This window comes from Equus quagga, chromosome 6, assembly GCF_021613505.1.
Source record: "Equus quagga isolate Etosha38 chromosome 6, UCLA_HA_Equagga_1.0, whole genome shotgun sequence".
Classification (NCBI taxonomy): Eukaryota; Metazoa; Chordata; class Mammalia; order Perissodactyla; family Equidae; genus Equus; species Equus quagga.
The window spans coordinates 4,302,787-4,328,811 of NC_060272.1; the positions used below are offsets into that span (position 1 = coordinate 4,302,787).

Below are 26,025 nucleotides of genomic sequence, written 5' to 3' on the forward strand. Positions count from 1 at the left end.
TTGAAATACTTGCTCCATTCTCTGGCTTACTGTATCTGGAGCATTTCTCAATGTGTTTCATTCATCATTGTACCGCACAAATGTTTGTTGTATGAATGGATGACTCTGTGGTATGTTTATACCATAAGTTAACAATTCCCCTTTGTTAGGCGTTAGGTGTCTAATTTCTTGTTTTATTAACTAACGCTGCAATGTGCTATCTTATGCGTCAACGTTTTCCCAGACACCTGGTTACCTACTTAAAGTTGAATTACTGCGATTTAGAATTGTGTAAAAGAAAAGCAATAAACACAAGGAAAAAGAATATATACAAATAAAACAAATGATATGGTTATAAAAGTACTACAAGATCCATAAACGTTAATAGTGGTTATTCCTCGACAGCGAAATTTTTAATGACTTTCACGTATTACTCATAATCAGAAAAAAAAACTATTTAAAAAAACTGATTCTCGGTCATTGAAAGAGAATTTAGCATTTCCTTGCATGCAGCGATGTTTCTTTCTCAATATTTTCCCTGTCTGTTCTCGGAAACGTGCACTCCACCTCGCCCGACCAGCAGGCGCCCTAATTAGAACAGAAAGCGCGGGAGCTGGTCCCGCGTTCCCCGAAGCGCGCGGCTGTGGTCTCCGATGGTAACTAGCAGCCGTCTCCCGGCAGGCGCCCCATAGCCTCAGCTGGGCGAATTACAGGCGCGCGGCCGAAACCTCAAGGGACCCGGCACCTTGCGTGCGGGAGGTGGGGGTCACAAACCCCAAACGTGCGGCTCCGGGGAGCTTTTTACAAAGGGGGAGGGGTTTCTCCCCGGAGCTCTCTGCCACTGGGCTGCCCTCCGCAGGCTGGTCAGGACACTGCCGGACCTGGGGTTTAGGCAGCGGGCGCGGCCGAGAGCCCACCCCACCCGCCAGGCCTGGGAGCCGCCTCGGCCCCGCCCCTTACTCTAGCCTCCCCGGGACCACTCCCGGTCCCAGGCCCGGCCGCTCCAAGCTTCTGCCCCAAGCCTGGCCCCAGCCCCCGCTGCTCCAGGCGTCAGCCGATGCCCGGCTCCGCCAGGCCCGGGCCCTGCTGCAGGTCCCGCCCCCTGCTCCCGGGCCCAGCCCTCGCCGCTCCAGGCATCTGCTCCCGGCCCGTCCCTGCTAGGCCCATCCCCGCTCCAGGCCCCGTCCCCGCTGTCGGCCCTGCCCCCTGTTCCTGGTCCCAGCTCCCGCCGCTCCAGGCATCTGCTCCCTGCCCGGCCCCTCCGGGCCCGGTCCCTGCTCCAGGTCCTGACCCTACTCCAGGTCCTGTCCCTCCTCCCCGCCCCGCCCCCGCTCCCGGCCCCGCCCCCTGTCCCTGGCCCCAGCCCCCGCCGCTCCAGGCATCTGCTCCCTGCCGGGTCCCGCCAGGCCTCTTGCCTGCTCCAGGTCCCGCCCCCTGCTCCAGCTCGCCGTCCCTGCTCCCGGCCTCAACCCCAGCCGCCCCGGGCGTCTGCCCAAGCCCGGCTCCTCCAGCCCCGCCCCCCGCTCCTGGCTCCGCCCCCTGACGTCCAGGCCCCGCCCCGCCCCGCCCCCTGTGCGTGCTCGGCTCTGCAGCCGGCGGGACGCGGCGGCGGCGGCGGCGGGGCAGCGGCTCTCCTCTCGCTCCTTTGTGCTGCGGCGGCAGCTTCTCGGGCTCTCGCTCGCGCGTCCTCTCGGCCCGCCAGCCCGCGCCTTCCGGTGACACCATGTCGGCGGCAGGAGCGGGAGCGGGCGCGGAGGCGGGCTTCTCCAGCGAGGAGCTCCTGTCGCTCCGCTTCCCGCTGCACCGCGCCTGCCGCGACGGGGACCTGGCCGCGCTCTGCTCGCTGCTGCAGCAGACGCCGCGCGCCCACCTGGCCGCAGAGGACTCCTTCTACGGCTGGACGCCCGTGCACTGGGCCGCGCACTTCGGCAAGGTGGGCGCGGGCGCTTTAAGGCGCCATTTTCCGCGGCTTTCCTGTGGGGGTCTGGGAAGGTGGGGGCTGAGGTGCTGGGGGCGCGGGGCGTGCCGGGAGCGCGGGGCGGAAGCGGGGTCGACGGCGCCCCGAGGGGCCCGGGGCGCCTGTGCGGCGGTGCGGGCGGTGGGGGCCCCGGGGGGGCGCGGGGCGTGCCGGGAGCGCGGAGCGGAAGCGGGCCTGGCGGCGCCCTGAGGGGCCTAGGGCGCATGTGCGGCGGCGCTGGTTTCAAACGGGAGCGGCTGCCCGGAGGCGCCGGCTTCCCTGAGGCTCCACCCTGGCCGAGTAGGGCCCGCTTCGGGCACCGCGCCTTGGCGCCTGCCGTCGGACGGGAGTGCGGGTCCACCCACGGCGGCTGCGCGGAGGGCCCCGGGTCCCGCGGCTGGTGTGCGCGGGGCTGAGGAGGAGAGGCCCCGGGGCGGCGCCCCTGAGGGAGGCTGTGGGCCTGCGGGGCCCTGTCCCGCCGTGGGGGGCGCTGTGCGGGGCGCTGCGGGACTGTGAGGGGCACCGCGGGACTGCGGCGGTCGCAAGGCGTCTCCCGCGCGCTGACGTCGACGCGGGCGGCGCGGGCGCGGAGGTCGGGCCGTGCGTGCTGGAAGCGGCCGGCCGCGCGGGCACGACGTCTGCGGGGACGGGCGCGCTGTCGGCTGCCGGCTGAGTGCTGGCCGGTCGGGGGCGGAAGAACCTGAGTAAGTTGCGGAGGCGATTGTGTGCGGTGCGTAGGGACGTTTGGAGAAACGGCGTAAGGGCGTTTGTGTACGACATTGTGCGCTTCCGACGTTCTTCGCTTGCTGGAATGTAGTGAAATCGGTGGTGGTGGCGTTAAGAGCGTTTAAGCTGCTGTAGAGGGGTTGGATTGGGTAGATAATTTTCTTGTGGAGCCTCTACGTTCTCCTGTGTGTTTTTTTTTCAGTTATTTAAGAATTTGAGAACAGAATGCTACTTTACGTTTTTAGAAGATTAGATGACGTTTTCCTCCTTTGTGCAGTAACTGAGGTTATCTGATCAGGGATCAGTCCTAAGAGGAGGCTCGCGATGCGTTTCACAAGTGACTTTAGTGATTGGGATTTACGTGCCCAAACTTCGGGACGCTTAGAAGCGTTCTCCCTCTGAAATGACGGGTTTGGGTTGAGGGAAAGCGGCGGCTTTGCAGAAGCGCCCGCGGGGTGAGGTGCCGTCGGTGGTTCCGGGCAGCCCGCGCGTCTGAGGCCTGGTCCCGGCGGGGCGGCTGCGTGCGGGGCGGCGTCTCGAGTCCGCTCGAGGGGACGGAGGCGGGGGAGCGCGGGCGCCGGTGCCCGCCCCGCCTCGGTGCTGCTCGTTAGGCGGGGCCTGGCTCCAGGCGTCGCTTCTCGGCGTCTGTGTCCGCGCGTGTTCTGGGGAAAGACGCCCTTGTTACAGGCGCGGACACTTGCGGGGGGTGGTGAGCCCTGATCCCCCAGTGCTGGGTGCGAACGACGGTTGTAGGACCGTCTGGGACGTTCTGTAGAGTGTTAAAGCCTCCTCACGGACGGTCGTTTGGAATGTTCGTTTACCAACCGAAGGACGCCTGTAGGGGCTGAAAATCACCGTGACTGCCGTCGAACGCTGAAAGTGGTCGGTTTCCCGTTACGTGCGTCTTATGGCAGAACTCAGCCGCGTTCCGTTTCTGAGAGTCTCGGCTTGTCCCGAGCGTGAGTGGCAGGCCAGCCGTGCAGGCCCGGCGCTGTGGCCAGAGCCGGTGCCGCGGGGTTTCCGGCCGCGCCGTCGCGGGGCTGTGGTCTCGGATGCGGAGGGGCCGCAGAGAGCATCCTCCGGTGTGTGAGGAGAAGCGGCCGGCGGCGGTGGGGCCGGCACTCGGGCTGCGGCTGCCCCCGGCCCCCGCCTCTGCGCCTTGAAGCCTGCGCGGCTCTGAGGAGCTGCTCCCGACTTCCCGCCTGTGCTCCTGGGGCTGTGCCCGCTGTGCGCAAGTTACCCGAGCTCTCGTGAACTTTGTTCCCGGAGGGCAGGACATCAGGATTTAAATCCTCTAATTATACCTTGCCTTTACAGGCTTTCACGTTGAACCGTGTGTTTCCACAGTCCACACCCAACTTCCTACCTTGAACTCAGAAGTAGCAGAGTTAAGGCCGGGGTGCTCTCCCTGTTAAGATAAACCACTGTGGGCGTGCCAAGTGATTTTCATCCTTGTTTCGTTTTTGTTTGATTCGAGACTGTTCCTCTTGTGACTACTACTGGCACTTGGATTTTTCACTCAGGACGTTAATAAAGGCACCGTGTAAAAAGTATACCGAAGTCGTGTCTCTTTGTTAGCTGTCAGTCCTGGATTCAAGTCCCGTGAAGACAGGGGTCATGTTTTAAATGGCTGCACTCCGGACTGTGAGAGTTCGTCTCCCACAGGTGTTCTTGGCAGCCTTCTGTCCTTTGCAAGGAAAGGCCTAAGTTGCTGAAAGAGGGTGAGGGACTTGGGCTGAGATCAGAGTGTAGCTGTGCGTTCTTTATTTGAGGTCTGTCCTCTGCAAGAGAACTGTTGGCACTTCGAGCTGTTTGACTGACTGCCTCCTGCTTCGGGCGGGGAAGCGGGGCAGCTCGGGATCCGGGATTTGAGGACAGCAGGCCCTCCGACAGCGCGGCGCACGTGGTAGGCACTTGCTGAGTGCTTGGTGAGTGTGATGAGTGCTTTGATCCAGAGGCTTGTGCAGTGTCGGTGCCTGGCTGCAAAGTCTTGTCTTGACTCGCATCTTCCTCGCAGTCACCTGCTAGGCGCGGAGCTCGCTGTGCTCTGGGCTTTTCATGTCGGTGGGGGCATTCTCTACAAAGAGTTTGAAAGGCTAAGTGCTGCCCTCTCACTTACGTGACACATCTTTTCCCTAAGAAAGTAATTTGGATGCTGGGCCTCAGCTGAGTATCCAGTGGATGCTGTGTTGCCAAACGGGTGCGTAGTACAGTTGTGCGAGCTGCAGAAACAGTCTTTGAGAAGTTTCCTGTGGCTACACAAGCCTTTTTTAACCCACCAATTACTTTAACATTTTTATTGTTTAGAATAGTGTGTGAAAGTGACAAAATCTAGTTTTGATAGAAGTCTTTGAATAATGCAATCTAATCTTTCTGATTTTGGCTTTTTCAGTTGTGGGAAAAACAAAATAAATTTGTGTAGTGTCAATCTTTTTAACTTCGTGTCCTATTTACCAACTTTTTTGACAGGGACAAGGAAAAATATTCTTTTAAATGTCTTTTCAAATTTGTATGGGATTGGGAAGGAATGACTGACTGTTCCCCAGGACAGAAAAAAAGTTGGTAACCGAAAAGGCCATGTCTCTGTTACAAAATTTAGGTTATTTGTGTAATTAACAGTATACCGACATTTATGCATGTTTCATTCCCCCCCTGCTCTCTTTGAAGTTGGAATGCTTAATACAGTTGGTGCAAGCTGGAGCCACGCTTGATGTCTCCACCACGCGTTATGCGCAGACCCCAGCCCACATTGCTGCTTTCGGGGGACACCCTCAGTGCCTCATCTGGTTGATTCAAGCAGGAGCCAGCATTAACAAACCGGTAAGGGAGTGTGATGGTCGACTTGGTTTGTTTTGTTTTCTTTTTCCACTTACGATTACATGGTGTTGTCTTAAATTGAGGCCTTAATTAGAGTTTGATATATTTATGTGTGGGCTAATGGGAATTTGTGTTTATTGAGTTATTTGTGGGTAATAGGAGTTTCCCATAGCAGTGCTTTCACCTGTTGTATGACTGGCTGTGACCCGCAGCCATCCAAGGCCATTTGCCCACGGTTACAGCTGCCAACTAAAGAGTATGGCCTTGAGCCCAGGTCTCCTGGCTCCCCTGCTCGCAGCTGCCTTTGCTGCTTTTCCACAGGTGATTGTGAAGACACATCTGTGCCAGCAAAAGAATGGCTCTGACATCGTCTCTGTGGTTAGGTTAGCATCAGCAGATGGACCAGTGTGAGTTAATGCTGCTTCAGGTACATGGTGGGGGTGATGACAGATGCAGATAAGTAGCCAAGTGTTGTGAAGGAAGTGACTCTCAGACGCCACGTGCAGGGAGTTTGCATTTAAGTGCGCAAACATGAACATGAGAGTGCCAGTTTTTTCATGTAATTTCAGTATTCTTTTCGCTTTGGTGGGAAAAAAACACAAGAAGAGTGTTTAGCTTACGGGGAGCTCTCTTCCCTAGACAGACGTTTGGCGTAGAAGACTCCATGGATAGTCTGACTGGAGCAGCCCCAGACTTAGCCCCCTGCCGCGAGGGTGGATTCCTCAGAGGGACTTATGCCTCTGGCTTTGTACCTGTTCTTCATGCCTTTCTACTTTTCTCTTTCACTTTATCCTGTTTTTATATGCTTTTTCCACTGATATCAAGAGACTGCTGTGTGCAGAGGAACTGTTATTTCCGCCTTTCTGCTTTTGTCTTTCCTAACATTCACCCCTGGTCATAACCAGGTATAAAGTAGTTGCAAGCCCCTCTCAGGAAGATAACTCAGCTACCCACCTAAGAAGCAAGTCGTTGAGGAAAGGGGTTTTCAGCAGTGCGTCAGTGGGAAAGGGAAGTGAAGGATCAGAGGGCAGTTTGTTCTCAGTAAAAGACTTGTAGGAGAGAGGACGGACGGGGAGAGCCCTAGATTTTAGGCCTGTTTCTGTTACAAAACTGGAACTCAGGAGGTGGGACAAGTTAGGCTTCCCCCGCTGCCCCTTCCTCTCTTCCTTCAGCCTCCACGCACTGAATCTTTGTGTGTACGTACTTCTCTGCCGCTTTGCGGCTTTTATCCCTGTGCTCAGAAGTCATGAATGGGCAGCTGTGCACCGTTATTTCACGAGGCATTGCCTGTCTCTCCACTTGTCTCATTCCTAGTCCTGCATCCTTTCCTCCTTTCTCCTGGTAGAGGGCACCTGGCTCAGCCTCTTCATCTCTCTGGCCTTCGGCAAGTCATTTACTTGATCTGTGGCTCAGTCTCCTTATCAATAAACTATGCATAATCCATGAATGGCAGTAATTAATATTTAGTATTAATATGTAATTTAAGTATAGAATATTCTTCTTTTTGTTTTGAGGAAGATCAGCCCTGAGCTAACATCTACTGCCAATCCTCCTCTTTTTGCTGAGGAAGACTGGCCCTCAGCTAACGTGAGTGCCCGTCTTCCTCTACTTTATATGTGGGACGCCTGCCACAGCGTGGTTTGCCAGGCAGTGCCATGTCCACACCCAGGATCCAAACCGGCAAACCCCGGGCTGCCAAAGTGGAACGTGCGCACTTAACCGCTGCACCACTGGGCCAGGCCCTAGAATATTCTTTATGTTAATTTTCATTAAATTGTTACAGATCACCTAATTTAGAGAGGTCTAATGAAATTGTCTAACAGTGCTTTTCAGACCTTTTTAAATCTAGAAGCCTCTTTTTAGTATAGTGTTTTGTAGCAACTCAGTATTTTCCACAGAGAAGGTTTGCCACTCTGCCCCTCCCTTCCTCCAAGCTGCTCTGCATGGAAATCTCTGAACCCTGCTCCCAGATCCCACTCTCTCCACGGCCCTCCTGTGTGTAAACTGCCCAGCTGGCTCAACATCCTGAGTCTGCTCACGTACAAGGGGTCGCTTGTGTTTCTTAAGCATGCTGGCGTTGCTCCTGAAAGCGTCTCAGTGCCGTGCTCTCGTGCTGAGCTTCAGTCTGGGTCTCAGATGTCGTCTTGCTCTGTTAGCTAGCAGTTGGACTGCTGTGATGGGCACCCAGTGACCCCTAAGTTCCCAGGAGCCCTTTTGTTGGCTCCCCCAACGCAGTGTTGACTCATCTTGAGGTAGACAGTTTTTCTCACTTCCTACATAAGCTGTTATAAAATCAGATCCAGGTGTTTTTTATTCTTTTTTTGTCTGTGTATGTGTAATATATTTGAACCCAGCGTAGTGTTTCTTAATAACATTTTGTTGATTTTAACTCATCTCCTAGTCTTAATTTTTTGGCATATTAGTTACTAACCATTGTAAGTTCATTTTCCTCGAGTTTCATAGAGACTCTGCCATTGCTAAGGTCAGCGTAAGGGGCTACTGGAACTCAGATGAACTGTCTACAGGCTCTGTGTTCTAAGTTTACCCAGAGGAAGTTAGTCTTCAAGTGATTTATTTTTGGTGAGTAACTACCCATGGGGATCACTTTTTTTAAGTGTTTGCGAGTCATCTCTTTCATCCCCCTTTTGTTGACATTTGATGTTGCCTTTAGTTTCTTGTAACTAAATTAGAAATAAGGTTTTTCTTTCTTAAAATTCAAGGTGACTTGTCTGTCTTCAGATTTCCGGCACCTCTTCCGCTTTATTACTCAGTTTGCCAACTATAGTTCTAGACTCATACTACAAACAGTTTGGTATTTTTGAAATGTGAGTGGTCTGAGCTTGAGATGTGAGTAACCTTAAAATGGCTTTTTACTCTTACTCTCTTAGCTGCAGTGTCCTTGAAATAGTGTTTGTTATGCCCTTCCCAGCTTAAAGCTGTTCTCCTTGTATAACACAAAACAAGAGCTGGGTAGTTTTGCTTTTTCTCTGTCATCTGGTGTATCCTACCTTCTGCTTGAAATAGTAGAGAAAACCCTTATTTTTTCTTCTTGTGCCAGAGATAGCTGTAGAAGCGCTTTTTTGTTTTCTTGAGCTTTTTTTCCCCTCCCAAAACCTCATCTAAATCTCACTTCTGCTTTTCCTGGCAGTACTTGTATGTAATTTTTATTTGTCCTTATTATGTACCTTGTCTCTCTCCTACCCCACTTTTTGGGAGGTATGGGGTAGGTTTTTGTTCTTTTAAAAATCTAAGTTCACTAGATAGTTCCCATACAGCCACATGGTTTTCTGTTTCTTTCTTCAAAAGTGGGATTATTCTGTTTAGAACTTTATATCACTTTTGAGCTTATTTTTAAGTAAATACATACACTTTTCCCTCCACTAAGCAGTCGAGTCTTTCATATTATATTTTCCTGTAAAATAATCTCTCACTCTTTCTTTTTACTTTGGCCTTCACCTCCATTTTTTCCGCTGTGAGTTAACATGCATTGGTGAAGAACTCAAGTATCAACTGAATTTATAAACTGTTTTCTCAGCACCACGCACTGTGTACTGTGGCCTCACTCCTGTTTTATATCTTTGTCCCTGAATTGTGTGTAGCCATCTACTGCCAAGTTCAGCTTCCAGTGATGTGGAAGTGTGATTGATTCAGGAACTGTTGCTGCTTAGCCAGTCGGAATTACCCAGGCAGAAAGTCCTAAATCAGTTTTTCTAACAGAAATGACTTCCTTCTCTTGATTGCTGTATCTTTCTTTACCTCTTGTTTGTTTGAGAGCCTGTGAGTGAAACTGTATTTCAGATTTTTTCCATTCCTATGGTGTAAGCTAATTCATCTTTTTGAATAGCGACGTTAGTCTCCAGAGTCATTTCCCTGAGTCGCTTCCTCCACCTCTTCCAGCCTTGTTTTCTGAAGCAGAAATCTGCTTCTAATGTAGCCTTCCTAAATGTCCTTGAACGAAGTTGTCCATCACAAACAGCCTGAGTTGTATACAAAGCTGGCTTTTTGATGCTTCTGTCCTCTCTTCTCATCTCTTCCTGGCCTTAAAGTTTAACACCAACCGTCTTGTCCAAAGTATCGTCCTAATTCAAGTTCAAGATAAGAAATCCCAGGGAGGCATTGATGATGTGTTGACTCAGGCCAGCCTTGTGGTAGACTAGGTGAACATGGGTAGCGTGGACCAGACATTATGTGCTGTTTCTTGGCCTTGATTACCTTTTGTTTTTAAATAATTTGTCGGAGGATAGTTATTTGGGGTTTTATATACAACACATTTGTGCTAAGATCCAGCATAAAATGATTTCTAAACCGCCATCTAGAGTGTCTGCTGTCACAGCTGGAGAAGCCCCATGGTTTTTTCTTCTTTAAGAATTCAGGAGAAAGTGCTCCTTCCCTGGTCTGCTTTTATTTTCTCTTTGTGTTCTGCTTCAGATTTGGCTCACCATATTTTATTTCAAACGTGAATGTGTGGTGCATGATCTATGTTAACTATTTTACTTTACAATGTAGAAGTCTTGTTGGATCTGTATATTTGTGCGTGTCACTTTTTGTTGTTTCAGGACTGTGAGGGTGAGACTCCCATTCACAAGGCAGCTCGCTCTGGGAGCCTAGAGTGCGTCCGTGCCCTGGTGGCCAACGGGGCTCACATCGAGTAAGTGTCTTCAGTTATTCCTCCCAACCAAAGCTGTAGTTAGAGGTGTTGTGTTTAGAGACAGTATTTAGAGCAAGCAAAGGTCCTGATCTTTGTTTGTAACATCATTAATAGAATTTTGCTTTTTAGATCAGTTGGCCTTAGTGAGCAGAACTGTTGCGTGGGTTAAGTTGACCACTAGCAGAAGGGGCCCTAATTTCACAGCAGCCTCAGAATTCTTGCTGTGAGAGAGAGCATATTAGGATGGAAAGAACAGTTACCTATTCAGTTTGGAACCTGGCATTGTTGACTTTGCCACTGACTAGTTGTGTCACTGTGGTCAAGTCTTCAAACTTTTCTTTGCCAAGTTTTAATTTTGAAACCAGGGCCTGGAATTGAATTAGAATACATTTCCAGGCCTCTTTGGCTCAAAAACTTTTTCCAGACAATTGGCTTTTCTAAATTTTTATTTCCGCATCTTTCAGCAGATGTGAGATTGTGTTTTAAAGCCTATTATGACTTGTAATGACTTATGGCGCCTTATAAAGTAGATCTGTGTACATTAAAGACTTAAACTCGGTCTGAGCTTTTGATACTGATGGCGTCATTTAGAGTAGCCTTGTTTTAGCTTAGTTTACATCAACTAGCTTATTTATGGTTTGATAGAACAATATTTCAATGTATTAATCTAAACATGTAAACTTGTATGCAAATCATTAGCTAGCCATGGCATTATACATTTATTTTAGGTATTAAATTTATTTGTATTAACTTTCTCTTAAAGATTTATATTATAAAAATTTTTTTCTGCAGTTACAGCATTAACAAAATGGATGTGGTTTTCACCCTTAAGTGTTGAGTGTAAGCTATAGAGCTGTAATAACCAAAATAACTATGATAATATCAGCTTTTTTGTTAGACCTTGTCTTGAATATTTTATAAAAATTAATTACAAACCACTTTATTCTAATTGGAAATGTGAAAATTTAGACTTTGGGAGAAATAAAACCCACAAAACTAACTTAGTTTAACCCTTTGGTTTCCACTTCATTGTTTTGACTCTGTGTTATAATAAGTATTGAAAAGAGATCCTGGACAGCAAAACTGTATAGGTTAATGCAAGGCCTGTCTAGTACCAGGGCTGTCATTAGGCTCTTAGGATCTTGGCTTCTGTTTCATTAAGTATTACGGTTCAGATCAGTCATTAGTTTGGGCTTGGATCATTTACTTCTGTAGCAATTGAGTATTGTAAATGTGACCTGTGTTAACTGTTACGTTGCAGGGAGCCTTGTGACTGCATATGTAGTTATGACTTAAGGTAATGTAAAAACAACTGATAATGTGAATATTTATTACGCAATCTCTAAAACATTGAGATGATTCTCAATGGATTGCTTTAAAGCAAAGTTATAGATGCAGTTTTCTTAGCTATATTTAGATTAAAACCTCAAATCTTTGATTTTAATAACAGAAGCTTTAATTACAAAATACAGAGTCATAAAATAATTTATTTAAATTGCTTAATTGTCATTTATTGAAATAAAGAATAATTAGAAGTTGATCTATTTAATAACTTATTTTTCTAAGCAAAACTCTAATTGGTCCTGAACATTTTATTACTAAGATGTTAGTTTTACTCATTTTAATGGATAGCTTAATCCTTTGAGCCAATAAATATCACTGTGTCCTTTTTTTAATAGGTGTCTTTTTTTAAATGACATCATTTTGTTTACAGTTCTGTCCTTGGTTACAGGACCCTCGAGTGTCTCTTTTCCACCAAGTGTGACTGAGCATGGCCTCAAGTGCCAGTCTGTTTTTCCTTCTCAGTATAAGAGCCACTCTCTCAAGACCCTGCATTATGGTGATTTCCCTTGACTGAACTTTGAGATATTTTTTAGAAGAAATATTTAGCCTGAGCCACTTAGCCAAAAGCAATTCTTAAAATTATGAGTCTCTGGCCTAGAGATGGAGCACAACTAATCGTTATTTATTACTATTGTGTATGTGATTATTTTGTTTTAACATCTAGATGAAATGTCAGTTTTTGCCAGGAAGCTACATTGTAAATTGCTTTTTGATATCTGTTCAGCATATTTTTATAGTATTAACACTTTTAGTGTACTAACAAATAATAGTTTGATTCCCCCAAATTATGGTTCTTAGATCTATTTTACTTGTTTTCTATTGTACTACTCATATGGTAAAGTATAGTCCTAGCAAATAAAATGCCTTTTTCTTTTTTAGGAAGATCAAAGGGCACAGAATCCGTTTACTTACTTAAAGTTACTTATTTTTTTCCCAGTTCAGAATGGGCCAGATTATTAATTCTTCATATTATATGCTGTAATATTTAGGAGATAATATAAATTTTTCCTTTCCTGTGAATAGATTAAAAGGTGTCTCATATCCATATTTTATCACACTTGGTGGTAATTAATAATTTTGTTATTAATTCCTACTTTGCTTTTTATATATATGCTACATGAAGTGGCCAAAGTCTTAAGTTGCTGCGTTTTTTGGTCATTGTGTAGATAATGAGGAGGGCAAGTGTACACTGCGTCTGTGGCTAGAATGGTTTGTTATATAACTTACTTGTCAATGTAGGCCGCATCTGTAAGATAACGCATGTCAGCTGCTGTGCATCGTATTACATTTTCTAGCACCACACGTGAGTATGTTGATGGAGTTTCTTTTTCTTCTCTTATTTTACATCTTAAGTTTTGGTGCCAAGTTTTCTTTTTCATGTGAGATTTTGTTTCTGCTTATATGATGGTCATTATCATTTGCCATTGTTTACATCTAAAAATAAAAAAGATGAAATGTCAGTTCTGTGACCAGACTAAATGTTTGTATACTTTAAATGATCTAAACCTCTACAGATGCTTCTCATTCTCATTTTTTCTCAAGTAGGTCAGGTACGGAGTTTTCATTAAGTAAGTTAAAATTGTCATTATCCTTAATTTTGTTTATATGACAGTTTAATTTTTCATCGCAGCCAGTATTTGAGTGCTGCTTGCTTCACACTTAAGATTTTTGGTTGAAAGAAGGGCATATACTAACATGAAAAAGTTGTTCCCTCATTTTTCTTTTGGATGATCAGATAAGTAACAATATAAGATTAAGTCTTAATGTGATACCAGGAAAAGACTTTGGAAAACTTGTTGACTATCTGCTAATAATTAAGAATACCTTTTTACCACCGATGCTGTAGAGTGCAGATTTTGAGCCTTGGATTATCTTTACTTTTAGTATTTTGGCACTGATTAATTTTAGTTACTCTGTCTTTATTTTCTTGAGAGAAGAGCGGAGACTGTTTCCATATCAACCAGATACTAGAGGTTTTTTAATGCCTCAGAGTGGAAATAAAGGGATTTAGCAGGCTTGAGAGTGAAACCAGAGTTAACTTGCAGCTCAGGCAAATTTGCTAGTCCATTTTAATACCACATTGTACAGGTGCCAGTGTTTAATTAGGTCATGACAGAGTCTTAGAGGAATTTCATATAGTCTCATATATGAAACTATATCAGTCAAAGTCTCATACAGTTTCTATAGGAGAGCAATTCTGTAGAAGCCATTAATTCTGTGGTAACCAGGTCTTCAAATGGGTTACATAGATTTTAACTTATTTTGATCCCAAGAGGAGCTTCACCGTGGTCATTATCTGAAGAAGCATCTGTAGCCTTGTACAGTCATGCGTCGCTTAGCAGTGGGGATGTATTCTGAAAAACGCCTTGTTAGGCAGTTTTGTCATTGTGTGAGCATCACAGAGTGCACTTACACAAAGCTGGGTGGGATAGCCTCCTGCACACCTAGGCTACTTGGTGTACTAATCTTATGGGACCACCATGGCATATGTGGTCTGTTGTTAACTGAAATGAAACGTCATTATGTGGAGCATGACTGTATAAGCAAGTTCAGTGACTCACTCTAAAAAAAAAATCTTTCTTGCCTAATTTAGAAAACAAGCACAGTTGGCTGTAATAACCAAAGTCTAAAATGTGATCTTAATATAGTTTTTTTTGCAGCGTTAAAAAAAGTCTATTGCTGAACTTTTAAAAAATCTTAGTTGAAATGGAGTTGGTTTGGTTTGGTTCCTTCCTAATTGGTGGCCACCCTTGTGACTACTCTGTTTGCTCACCCCTGGAGCCCTGTCTGGAAACAGGATTTCCTTAGAGTACACCCTCTGAGGAGCACGTTTTGCACTAGTGTCAGAAGTTTGCTTGCAACTTTTGCCCTTGGCAAAATATGACCCAGATTTACTTTATTAGCCATTCATTCATGTTTGAAATTCATGGTTTCTTTTCATTTGTTCACTTATTGGCCCTTGAGGATAGTAGTCCAACTCTGAAATTAGAATTATAACTCTAAAGTAGTAGTTTCTGATTGGGATCCTCTGCATTCCAGTCTCCTTGCCTCCCGGTGCTGCCTCCCTTACCTAATTGTCATGACCGCAAACTTGTCTGATCTTGCTATTTCCTGGCTCTTTTTCCTTTTATTAAAACGTTAACAGGCACGGTGGAGGAATTGCTTCATGAGATAGCTGTTGAAGTCTGCCTGCCAGACAGGAGCAGATGGTGGACTGACAGTATTCTAGAGTTGTTGACAAATTTAGTTTAGAATTTTGATTGTTTTTCATAACAGCTTGATTATATAGTTTTAGTATTTGTTTAACCACTCCTTTTATAACTAGTGCTTTCAAGTAAAACCAGTGATTTCTAAATCTAATTTTCTCTTCCCTTTGCTAAATTATAGTAGGAGCATGTTAAGTATTTCATCAGACTCTTTGAATGATACTGTTACATTTTAATGTATGCAAACATAATGGGGGTTCAGTTGCAATGTAAAACTATCCTCAGTAATGTTGAACTTGAAATGAAAACTTGGCACCAAATTTATTCAGGTAGAAACTTTAAAAAATAGTTTCTTCCTATTGTTACCTAAAGAATATATTTAAGAAAGTTTTCATAATTATTTAAGAGTTTGGATACCAAAGGGTTAAAAATACACATGTTTTTCTTTTACTGAAGATATTTTAGATGTTTGCTAATGTTTTGTCTGTACAAATGGACTTTTAGTAATGTTTTTTTTAAATCTTTTTTTTTAATGATTCCATGTATTTGCTTATTTCCATCTAGGAATAGTTACTAATGTATTTGAGATACAGCATACCAAATTTTAAAGTAACCAGAATCGTGAGTTAATGGTTTTTAGTCCATACTGTTAAACTTTTGTTGAAATATTGACATAATGGGCTTCATGCTAAAAATTACTAGAGGTAATTGAAAAGGCAGCGTTTTGGAACAGTAGCTCTTGGTCAAGGTGGTCACATGACAATGGCTTACGCTCAGTAATTGTGCTTCTGCACCTCATGTATGTATATGTATTTTTAATCCAAATGTTGCCTGCAAATATGTGATCCCTTATAGTTTAAGTTTCCTGTTTTATGAACCATTGCCCGTTTTAAATCACACAGAAGATTCTGAATCTGTAAAAACTACACATGTCAATGTTTTACAGCTACGTAATTCGAATTGACTTGATTTTTTCAAGTAATCCTAGAAAGGGGGAGCATTCCATATAGAAACTGCTGAAACTGCCACAGGTGCTTCTCCGAAACCTTACGGTTGTGGCATTGAATGTTCAGTATGGCTTCCTTTCTCCACTCGAGGCATACTGTTGAGGTATTTGTTGCGGTGATTGGTTTTACTGCTAATCTAGGAATTCAGATCTAGACTCTTTAGATTTGCATGCTTTGCTTACCCTATTATGATACCTACCTTTTATTTGTAAACTAACAATAGTTAAGTTGAGATCAGAATTTTAACAGAAATATTATATATATAAAAATTGTGGTTATTTTTCATTGTCACATGGCATTAACGAAAAGAAAACATCCTGAAGGTGATGTGACAACTCAGATTCTAAAAATTTTATTTCAGGTATTTCCTGATCCGTGGTTTTTCAAATTAAAAAAAAAAAAACTGTTGTTATTAGAATGGCTTCTCTGTTATGAGGTTGTGACACTATAAGTGGAAAATAGATGGGAAGTTAGCTGGCAGCAGAGTGGAGTTTTGTTACAAAGTTCTTTGAGGGAACATTTTTAGCTATAATAAATTTTAATACTCTCTTCAGAATTTTATGACAGAAAATATAACATATAAGCATTTGTGTTTTAACTTTAGTAAAGTTAATACCAGCTTGATTTATTTTGCCAGTTATTCAGCAGAACAAGTAATTCACAGTAAAGATGATTCTATGTCTTCCCGTGTTTTCATAGTCCAATTTTGAAAGAATACTAGGAACTATTGGGAGAAAATGGGTGCCCTGCCCAAAGAGGGCTTTTCATAGTCTTGGTGAATGTTATGGGAACTAGACTACAGATACAGGCATGGTCACCATAACTTCCATCATAAATTGTAGCAAATTGATCTTACTAGCCTAAAAGTCTGATCATGTCAACTTTCTTTTAAAGAAAGTCAATTTTAAAACTTCAATAGACTAGACCTAATTCGAACATCAAGTTGATTGGTGTCTAATTTTTAAAATCTCTGCCCACTTTCAAAGATTTTTTCAAGTGGATATTGGAGAAGACAAGAGAAGGTAAACTAACCTTTAGGATGACCTCACAGCACAGTCCCACTTGGGACCTCTCTTGTTTTCAGAAATGGACAAAGGTAAATTTTAGATCAGGCATAGTCTGATTGCCCAGGTGCATCAAACTGACGATGCTAAGTTCAAAAGTGTATGTTTTTTAAAGATTTAGTCTAAAAATATTGTGAACACTTTGATTACTACCCCAATGTTTATGCAAAATATAGTTTTTGAGAGTAGTTTTGAACAGTTTCTTCCAGGTACTGTAAATTTCCCTTTGGACTAACGTGTGTAAAGGCTGCAGTTCAGAAGAACTTGGTCTTTCCCAGCCTCTCTTGAGATTGATAGCACTGGCCAGCAGTTCACGCAGTGAGGCCATATCCCACAGCAGTGAATACCTAGGGACCAAAGGGTGAGGGCTTGACTGCTTACAAGTAGTGTAATGGAAGAAAGTGCCACATTGGAATGTGCAATTGTCATAGAACCTGTAAATCCTAAGTCACATTCGTGTGTCCAGCTCCCATTGAGTTTTAGGAAAATAGCAGAGGGGAGCTTAGCTTTAATATCTACTTAAACTTGAAACACTGAATAGAATTTGATGGTTTAATAAATTGTTGATACGTTTTAACCAGGATTACTGTTTGAACTCCTAACACATTAAAATTGAAACATGCTTAAGTAGGAAAGCATATATGAAAAAAGAGTTTAAAGACCTGAGCCTCTTTTGTTAAAAATTAAAATGTTTCAAGGACTATACCATCTAATGATTATTTATTGTAGTCTTTGTTTGGACCCCCCCCCCCCCCACAGGATTTTCAGCCTCTGTGGTACATTTGAAAGTCCTCTCTACCTATTAAATATTAAAAAGTGGTTTGAGGAATTCAGACCTGTAAAGACAGTTTTCATCTTAGTCGTATTAAGCACATTCCCTAATTCAACTATAAGACACTTAAAACTTTTTACAAAAAACACTCAAATGGAATAGGAATGGTTGTATTACTTCTCTGTGCTCTGTCAGGGTCTTTTATTTGACATTGACATTTATTTGACATTCAGATATTTCTTGGTATTTAAAATTTTGTGGTTTAACAGACTTAGCAACTTTTTACAAGTTATTTTTGTTTGAATTGAATAGGGCACAAAATTACTAGAAAGACTTTTTCAGGAACCATAGAGATCTGTTCCTAAGTATAGAAAACTAGATGCCAGTATCATCTATTGGTTAAATGTTGCTCGACAGATCCAACCCACTGCTTGTTTTTGTGTGGCCCGTACACAAAGAATGATTTTTAAGTGTTTGAACAAAAATCAAAAGAACAACAGTATTTCATGATATGTGAAATTGTATGAAATTCAAATTCCAGTACCCATAAATAAAGGTTTATTAGAACATAGCCACACTCAATTGTGTACCTATTGTGTAAGGCTCCCTTCAGGCTACGTCGTCAGAGTGGAGTAGTTGTGACCGAGACTGTGGCCTGCAAAACCCAAAATACTTAGTATCTAGCCCTTTTCAGAAAAAGTGCCTAACCCTGGCTTAGATGATACCTAACGTTCCTTTCTGTCTGCTTTCTGTGACGTGCACTCTAGGATTGAGCAGCCACTTGGAAGATTTTAAATGTGAGCAGAGCACAATTAGGGAGTTAAACGTTTCCCAGGCTTAGAGCACAGAGGAGTGAATGTAGATACATAGGAGAGGAGATGTGACGGAGAACCTTTGGAGGCAAGAGAGGGGGCGGCTGGTTCTGTTGCTGCGTACCAGAGTCAGGTATTAACAGCTCCTTCTGCTGGAGAGGAATAGAAACACTGTGAAGATGAACTGTATGTTGTGTATGTTCGGTCTCAGTAACATGAGAACTAATGTAGTTGAAACCTTCTGTAGCTGACTAGCAGCAGAGAACGGATACTCTGTCTCCATTTCTGACAATATATAGGGATAATGCAAAATTATCATCTCCCTATTAATTCTCCCCAGTCACCATATGTCTCAGATTTTGATATCTGTCCATCCGTTTTCTAGAATGTTTTGATCTTCCGTTTGCATCACTTTGACTTCCAGTCCCCCAAAGAATTTGTTTGACTTGTGATTGTCGTCTCTTACTTGCTTGGTCCGTACATGGGGAGTACATAGCACGAGTTGGCTGTAGTCCTTTTGAATGTTAAAGATAATACCTCACACCACCTAGAAATTTGAGTGGCTCTGTCTACGTGGAGTGGTGTGCAAGTGTTTGACTGCTTTTGGTGGGGAGGATGCAGGGCAAGGAGACCTTGCGTATTATTTTACGTCTGGACAGATGCTCCCACGCAAACATTTACAGTCTCCATGGTCTCCCAGTATTGCCAAAAATTTGTTGCTGTTTTCTTTTTTTTTCTTTTTTAAGATTTTATTTTTCCTTTTTTCTCCCCAAAGCCCCCCAGTACACAGTCGTGTATTTTTAGTTGTGGGTCCTTCCACTTGGTGGCATGTGGGATGCCACCTCAGCATGGCCTGATGAGCGGAGCCATTGTCCACGCCCAGGATTCGAACTGGTGAAATGCTGGGCCGCCAAAGCATGCGAACTTAACCACTCGGCCATGAGGCTGGCCCTGCTTAGTTTTCTTAAAGGTTATATTTCCTTGGAAGAACCGTAAACTTGCTTCTGTAACCCACGTTCAGTCTACTGTTCATTTTCTGAATGAAGAGTAAAGGAACTGAGTGTAGTTTTGGATGTTCTGCTTTTCAGCAACTTTAGATTGTTGGTGTGCTCCTTAAGGGTCTCAGCTTTCCTTGGTGAACTGGCATTTGTAGTGGTAAATGCTCTTTAACAAATCCATGTGCTGTTCTTTTTTATTCTCTGATCCACTGAGGAGTCATCTTTACTGTCAACTTTATTTGTCCTAATTTTAAGCAGCAGCTTCTCATTTCCATAGTCTTTGATTTTGGAAAGTCTGTATTTGCCTGTAGAAACCATGTTTTATAAACTTTGCTTATGTTCTAGGTCTTCTCTTTCAAATTTTGAAGAGTTAAATTTTATTTTTAATTTTTACGTGGCAACTTATTTTTCTGTTCACATTCTTAATAGAGGAGACCTTTTGGACATCTTCACTTGTGATAGCTTCTGAAAATGAAATACACCATTTAAAAAAACCATCCAGCCTGTATACTTACTTGAATGTTATGCTTCAGTAACATTAATATTAAAAAATCAAGTATATGATCATTGTATACACATAATTAATGTAATTCACTCTGCCAAAACTTTGGTGTTTCCTTTCTATTTAATTCATATATCAAAATAAAAATATTATGAAATTTCTGGAATAATATTCTTCAGAATTCACAGCCATAAAGTCAAGTGAAAATGTCAGTTTTAGTCCCTGAAAGTCCTGCACACAACTGCCTTACATTTTTCAGGAAGTAGTGTTGGTTTCTGTGATTCTCAAGTCTGTGTCTTCTGTATCTGACTACATTGAGTTAGGCTTTCACCTTTCCTAAGAATGTATAATACATTTCTTTACCTCATGCTTTAAAAGGTGAAGACATGTTGAGTGATTGTCCAAACATAAATAGATTTTTTATTTCGGAAGTTGGAGCTTTATGAGTGTGACGGCTGGAAATATGAATGCAAGGCTTATTGTTATCTTTAAAATGAAAAAACCCTATTTGTCCCTGATTCTGTAGTTTTCACTCTGAGATGTTTTTGGTTTTTTGCCTTAACATTAACATAGGAAACAAGCATCAGAGGTTCTGCATCGGCTATTTCAGTGACACAAAGGAAGGCCTGTATTTGATCACACCTCTGCTGTGTCTGTAGTGTAGCTTGCTGAGTAGGTATGAGAGCTCTCTTTGCTGCTTCTCCAGTTTCAGTTTATCAGCCTGCAGCTAACAACCTGTTTTGATTTTTTGAAGATTTATTTCACAGAGCAGTGTATTTTCTTGCCTTACAGGGGAGCTTCAACATGGAGTTGCTTTTGTTCCCTAAATTTTTATTGTTTCCTAATTAAGGTTTACAAGTTGACCTGGTTCGTTGATATTCCTCTTGCACTTACTCTGTCACCACCTCCTCCTTTAATCTGAGTCTCAGCTGCTGTAGAAGACATCAGACTCTTACTTGTTAGTGGTCATCAACCACATTAGATGATGTTGCTTCTTTTCAGTGGTAGGACTCTTAGCTTAGGGGATGAGTTCCTGGGATAGTATTAGAAGATTTTTCACAGGAAACATCCCCTCAAATGCTCTAGAATGTCAAAATGTAATACTCCTGTAAGTTTTCCTCAGCACGCCCAAAAAACAACTCAGCTTTTCATATCTCCAGTCTAATGATAAGTTATTTTGATGTCAGGACATCCTTCTAAACTTCCACTTATAGTGTCACATGTGAGCATAAAATCTGGCTTGTTGGTAAGCCAATTACCTTTGTCTTTAGGAAGCCAATTTTTAAGAATGCCATGGACAATTTCAGTACATGTTTGTTTGTTATGATTTTACTCGAGCTAAAGGAATGGATTATTAAAATTAAGTGCAAATACTATAGAATTCAGTTTCAGGTTAAGTCTGAAGTTAGCATAAATTTAGGTTCTTCAGACTAACATAAAAAATGATTTTGAGAAGTTAAATAGGAAGATGCTTTTTTTAAAGTTTAGTATATTGATTTTTAAATTACTATCTCCCAAATCTTGCTTAGTAATCAAATGTGCATAAGAGAGAAGTTAGTTGGTGAGCTAGGATTGAGTAACTCCTTCTTTAATGAAGACTTGCTGTAAATCTGTATACTCTTGCATATCACCTTCAGATAGATAGTCAGTGCAGCAGGAGCAGAGACCAGGTGAAAATGCTAATGGGATGTAATTCAGTGTTTTTGTGTCATACAGCCTGAGAAATGCCAGTGGCCTGACAGCAGCAGACATTGCTCAAACCCAGGGTTTCCAAGAATGTACCCAGTTTCTCTTGAACCTCCAGAATTGTCATCTGAACCGTTTCTGTAATAATGGCACCTTAAATGGGGGCCATCAGAATATGTTTCCTAATCATGTTAGTGTGGGAACAAATCGCAAGAGATGCTTGGAAGATTCGGAACCCTTTGGAGGAAAGAGAGCTAGAACTGAAGGTGAGAGCACTTTGTGGGTGGGAAGGAGCAGACTTGTTTCCTTTCTTTAATGTGTGTTCTTTCTTAACGGCTGAAAGCACCTTGGAGATGAGACCTTCACTTAAGGAGGTACTGTGCCCCGAGGATTCTGGCGCAGTGATGGTGGAGTTTTTCCCGTATTGCCACTTTGAAGATTGACCATTAAACAAAAGGGAAGGATATAAGAGGGCGTGTTGACAGCTCACATGTAAATGTGTATATATAACTTTCTGCACATCCAGGTTCATCTGCCATGAAATAGAAATATTTTTCTCATTTTTTGTACCTGTTCGAAATATAACTATTAAAAAAAAATCTGCCGCCGTGCCTGATTTTTTTTGTTTCCTGTACATGTTCCTGAGCTTATAAGAATTGTTGATCTGATAGTAAAACATAACTTCACATCTGGTAAGGTCGATGTTTGCTGTTCTCTTCCACTTGCACTGTCGTTTGCCCTCAGCTGCTCTCCATACCCCACAGTGTAATATGTGTTTGTCACAGCAAGATCTGATCTGTCAGTTTGACATTGAGGACTTAAGTCTCTAAGGTAAGTTATTTTAGCTTTAAGTATTCTTCCACCTTTTTTATCTTTAGTTAGTTTTGGAATTTGCACATAAGCAGAGTCAGTTAGTCACTCTTCCAAGTTGAAAAAACCTCCCTTACACCTAGGAAAAAAAATCACCTATGTATACCTGTGTATAAAATTTCTAATCAGGAGACAAGTTGATAGCTTAGCAGGAATATTTAGCAAACTTACACAGAAACAGAAATTTAGACGTGACAGTGAAAAGTAATCACGCTGAGATGATGCATTCAAGATGTGCTGAGGAGAAATACAAAGTTGTACCTTTCAGTTTAAAAAAAAACCAATCAAGTATAGTATGAGAAAACCCTGGGTGGCTTGAGGTTTTCTTGGACTTTAAATTTGATGTTAGGTCAACATCCTCTTTTCAATGCTGTGCCTCTTTAAGTTGACTGCAGTGTATCCAAACGAAAACTTTTTTTTTTTTCCTATCAAGTTGATAAAAAGTATGTTATCTATCTATGACTTTCAAATCTTGGTCACTATAAAAACTTGTGATTATGTGACGTTTTTGTAGAAATGAATATATGAACTTAAAACATACCAAGTTCATAAATTTTATAAGTTGCTGGCCTAATAATTTCTAGAAAGATGCTATAATAATTATAAGTACAACATGAAGGTGTGTCTAAAATTCAAAAGTGATGTTTTTTAATGGTGAAATATTGTTCAATGTTGTCATTTATTTGTGCCATGTTCCAATATATTTTTCTATTTTTTTTTTTAAGATTGGCACCTGAGCTAACAACTCTTGCCAATCTTCTTTTTTTTCTTTCCTTTTTCTCCCCAAATTCCCCCAGTACATAGTTGTATATTTTAGTTGTGAGTCCTTCTAGTTGTGGCATGTGGGACGCCACCTCAACATGGCCTGATGAGCGGTACCATGTCCATGCCCAGGATCTGAACCATCAAAACCCTGGGCTGCCAAAGTGAAGCGTATGAACTTAACCACTCGGTGACGTGGCCGGCCCCTCTAATATGTTTTAAAAGCCCTTTAGGAGCATCTACATTTTTAAAATATTCTTTGTTTTATTTAATGCCTGGCTAATATTTTGGAATGGTATTAAGTGTCAGCTTTATTCTGCTCTCCTGCAAGAATTATGTATGTGTCCCTGTCCAGTATGTTAGCTTATAGAATGAACCATAACTTCTGTTTAGTTTTTTTAAAAGAACATCACTTAACATTTTAGTAAGACTCAGAAACATACCTAAAGAGTTTTTGAGCTAGCCTCTTAAGGTCAGTTGAGTTGGCCAATAACTCATTGTTTAAGTATCCTGAAAAGCCTTTCCAGGGATTCCTGAAACTTAAATTTCAGTGTCCTAAAGTCTGTACTACACACACATTTTGAAGAATCATGCAGATGTTCCGGGGGTTTTATTTTCCTCCTACAGACAAGTATCTGTTTTGGTTGACCAGAGTAAGGGGTGCGCACTTTGCTAGTTAAACTCAGCTTTCCCAAACTGCCCATTCCTGGTGCTCAGCCCGAGGCTGCTGGCTGATTCAGAAAGACATGTGGTTGGAGCCTGGCGTTTGTTTAAAGTTTGCGGGAATAATTAGGCAAAGCTCAGGTTGTGCGCTGCCCCACGCGCACATGAAGTGACAATGTTCTGTCACCGTCACAGGAGAAGCCTTGGACACTGATGTGCCTGACTTCACAGCTCCTTTTCTGGAATTCCTCGTTTCTCTGCTGAATGTTAATTATTTCCTCCCTAAACTTCCTAACACTCCTCTCCTGAGGTAGGGTGGTGCTGAGATTTGTCCCACATGTCGCTTAGTGTGTGTGTAAATTTGTACTTGTGTAACCGTGGATGGGTGCCTTTATGCCATCCCCACCCTGGCCACTCTTCTCTTTTCTCTATGGGAAAGGAAGTGGTGATTTTTTTTTTTTTTTTTTTTTTTACCATTATAAACTCCCTGTGAATTGGGATCTTGGGGCCAGGAATTCTTGATTATGAAAACAAGATTCTCCCCCACACACAACTACCTGAATTTTCTAAATGAAATTCTTGGCTTCAAAAGATGTAGATATAGTTGTTTCCATTCTTTGACCAGTTTTTTAGTGTACACCTCAATGTGTGTTGCTTTCCTTCGTTGTCAGTTAATTTCTGGCATCGTCTTTTGATTTGCTGTTTAAATCTGTGAGCTTCAGTTTTTGCTCATTCTGAATTATTCATTTTGCAAGATAAGTTTTTCGTTCTCATGCTGAAGTAAAAATGAGTATTTTTTTCCCTCGTCTAACATATCCATATAAAATACTACTTGAATAACTTCATATGTGAAAGTATTTAGAAGAGTTTAAAACTGCCCCTTTTTTTGCCGTGTGAGTATGGCTTTTTTTCCCCACAGCTGCCTGGAATAATACGTTGGCTCATAAATGCATAACTTGGACCTTAGTGATAAATTTAGTCCATTCTGTCTTCCTAGAATTTAAGAATTAGACATATTGATGTTTTAAGTGTGGAATTTATAAAAGCAATTACTTCCAGAAATTTTCCTGGCTAAGCTAGCTCTTAGAGGTGTGCCCTGTAAAATTCACTCTTTAACTTTTTTTTTTTTTTTTTTTTGCTTTAGAATCATGTCTGAGAGTTATCTGTTCTCCTTAGAAGGTAGTATCTCTCACTGCTTTCAATAAACTATTTTCAGATATTTTAAGATAATTGGAGTGATTTTTCCCTTGGAAGCTGTATTGATACAGAAGAACTTCAGGGAGTAATAATGCCTTGGCGTTTTTGCACTGCTTACATGCAAACTCTCCTTTGGAAGCAAGTTGTGCTACAAAAATTCATAAAGTATCTTTCATGCAGTCATTCACACCAGTGTCAAAAGGTACTTTGGTCAGAACACAGACATAATATATGTGACCACAAACTGTAAGGTGAAATCAAATCCAATTGAGCGGTTGATTTTGATGAAAAGTATTTTGAGCTAATATTTTCTCCAATATGGGATTTTGTTCATTTAGGGTGGTGTAAGGACTATCAGTCTATAATTAGGTTTTGGGTCCGTCCTCCCCCCCCCCCCCCAATTTATCAACCATTTGCTCAAGATGCAATGAAAGATGGACTTCAGCTGCAGCTGCTCTGTAAAAATTGGTTTAGGTTTGTTAGCATTGCTGGTTAATCTTCAGGAATAACTCTCAGTACAATTATCCATGTATAAGTATTCCTTGAAAACTTGGCTGAATTATCACTGGTCCTGGTTAGAAAAGAATGCCAGTCCCATCCTTGAGAAAAACCTTCATCTTGTTTTTACTCAGTGGTAGTTTTGGGTGCAGCTCCAGAGTCTTGATTAGAGAGGCATTGTGAGTTACAGGCTGACCCAGTAACCTACAATTTTGTTTTTGGGAGACAGTTTTAAGAAGTAGGCTGTGGTGATAGCAGAGGTTAGATGTGAAGTGGATTTCACAGTTTTGTTTTAATCCAACAGCTTTATTATTGATCTTAGCGTCTTGTACATAACATGCAGGTATTTAATGTAAAAGCACCATTTAGGAAAAATATCTACAAGTTATGACTCAGTTCAAAATTAACAGTGAGAAGTTTTTCAGCACACTTTTCCCAGGATGAATTTAACATAAACAGTCTCCACTGTGTTTCTAACTGTTGGTGTTGACCAGGCTTGCAGACCCCCGGGGGCTTG

At 42.6% G+C, this 26,025-nt stretch overlaps 1 protein-coding gene across 1 annotated transcript in view; it reads left to right on the forward strand.

The window, feature by feature from the left end:
* Positions 1–1,578: 1,578 nt before the first annotated feature.
* The window catches only part of ANKRD10 (ankyrin repeat domain 10), a 33,722-nt gene continuing 9,275 nt past the window's right edge, over positions 1,579–26,025 (forward strand). Inside the window, exons 1-4 of the mRNA XM_046663677.1 lie at positions 1,579–1,912; positions 5,330–5,482; positions 10,036–10,127; positions 21,549–21,784. Coding sequence (XP_046519633.1) covers positions 1,703–1,912; positions 5,330–5,482; positions 10,036–10,127; positions 21,549–21,784 — 691 coding nt within the window. The 5' untranslated portion in view covers positions 1,579–1,702. The remainder of the gene's footprint in view (positions 1,913–5,329; positions 5,483–10,035; positions 10,128–21,548; positions 21,785–26,025) is intronic.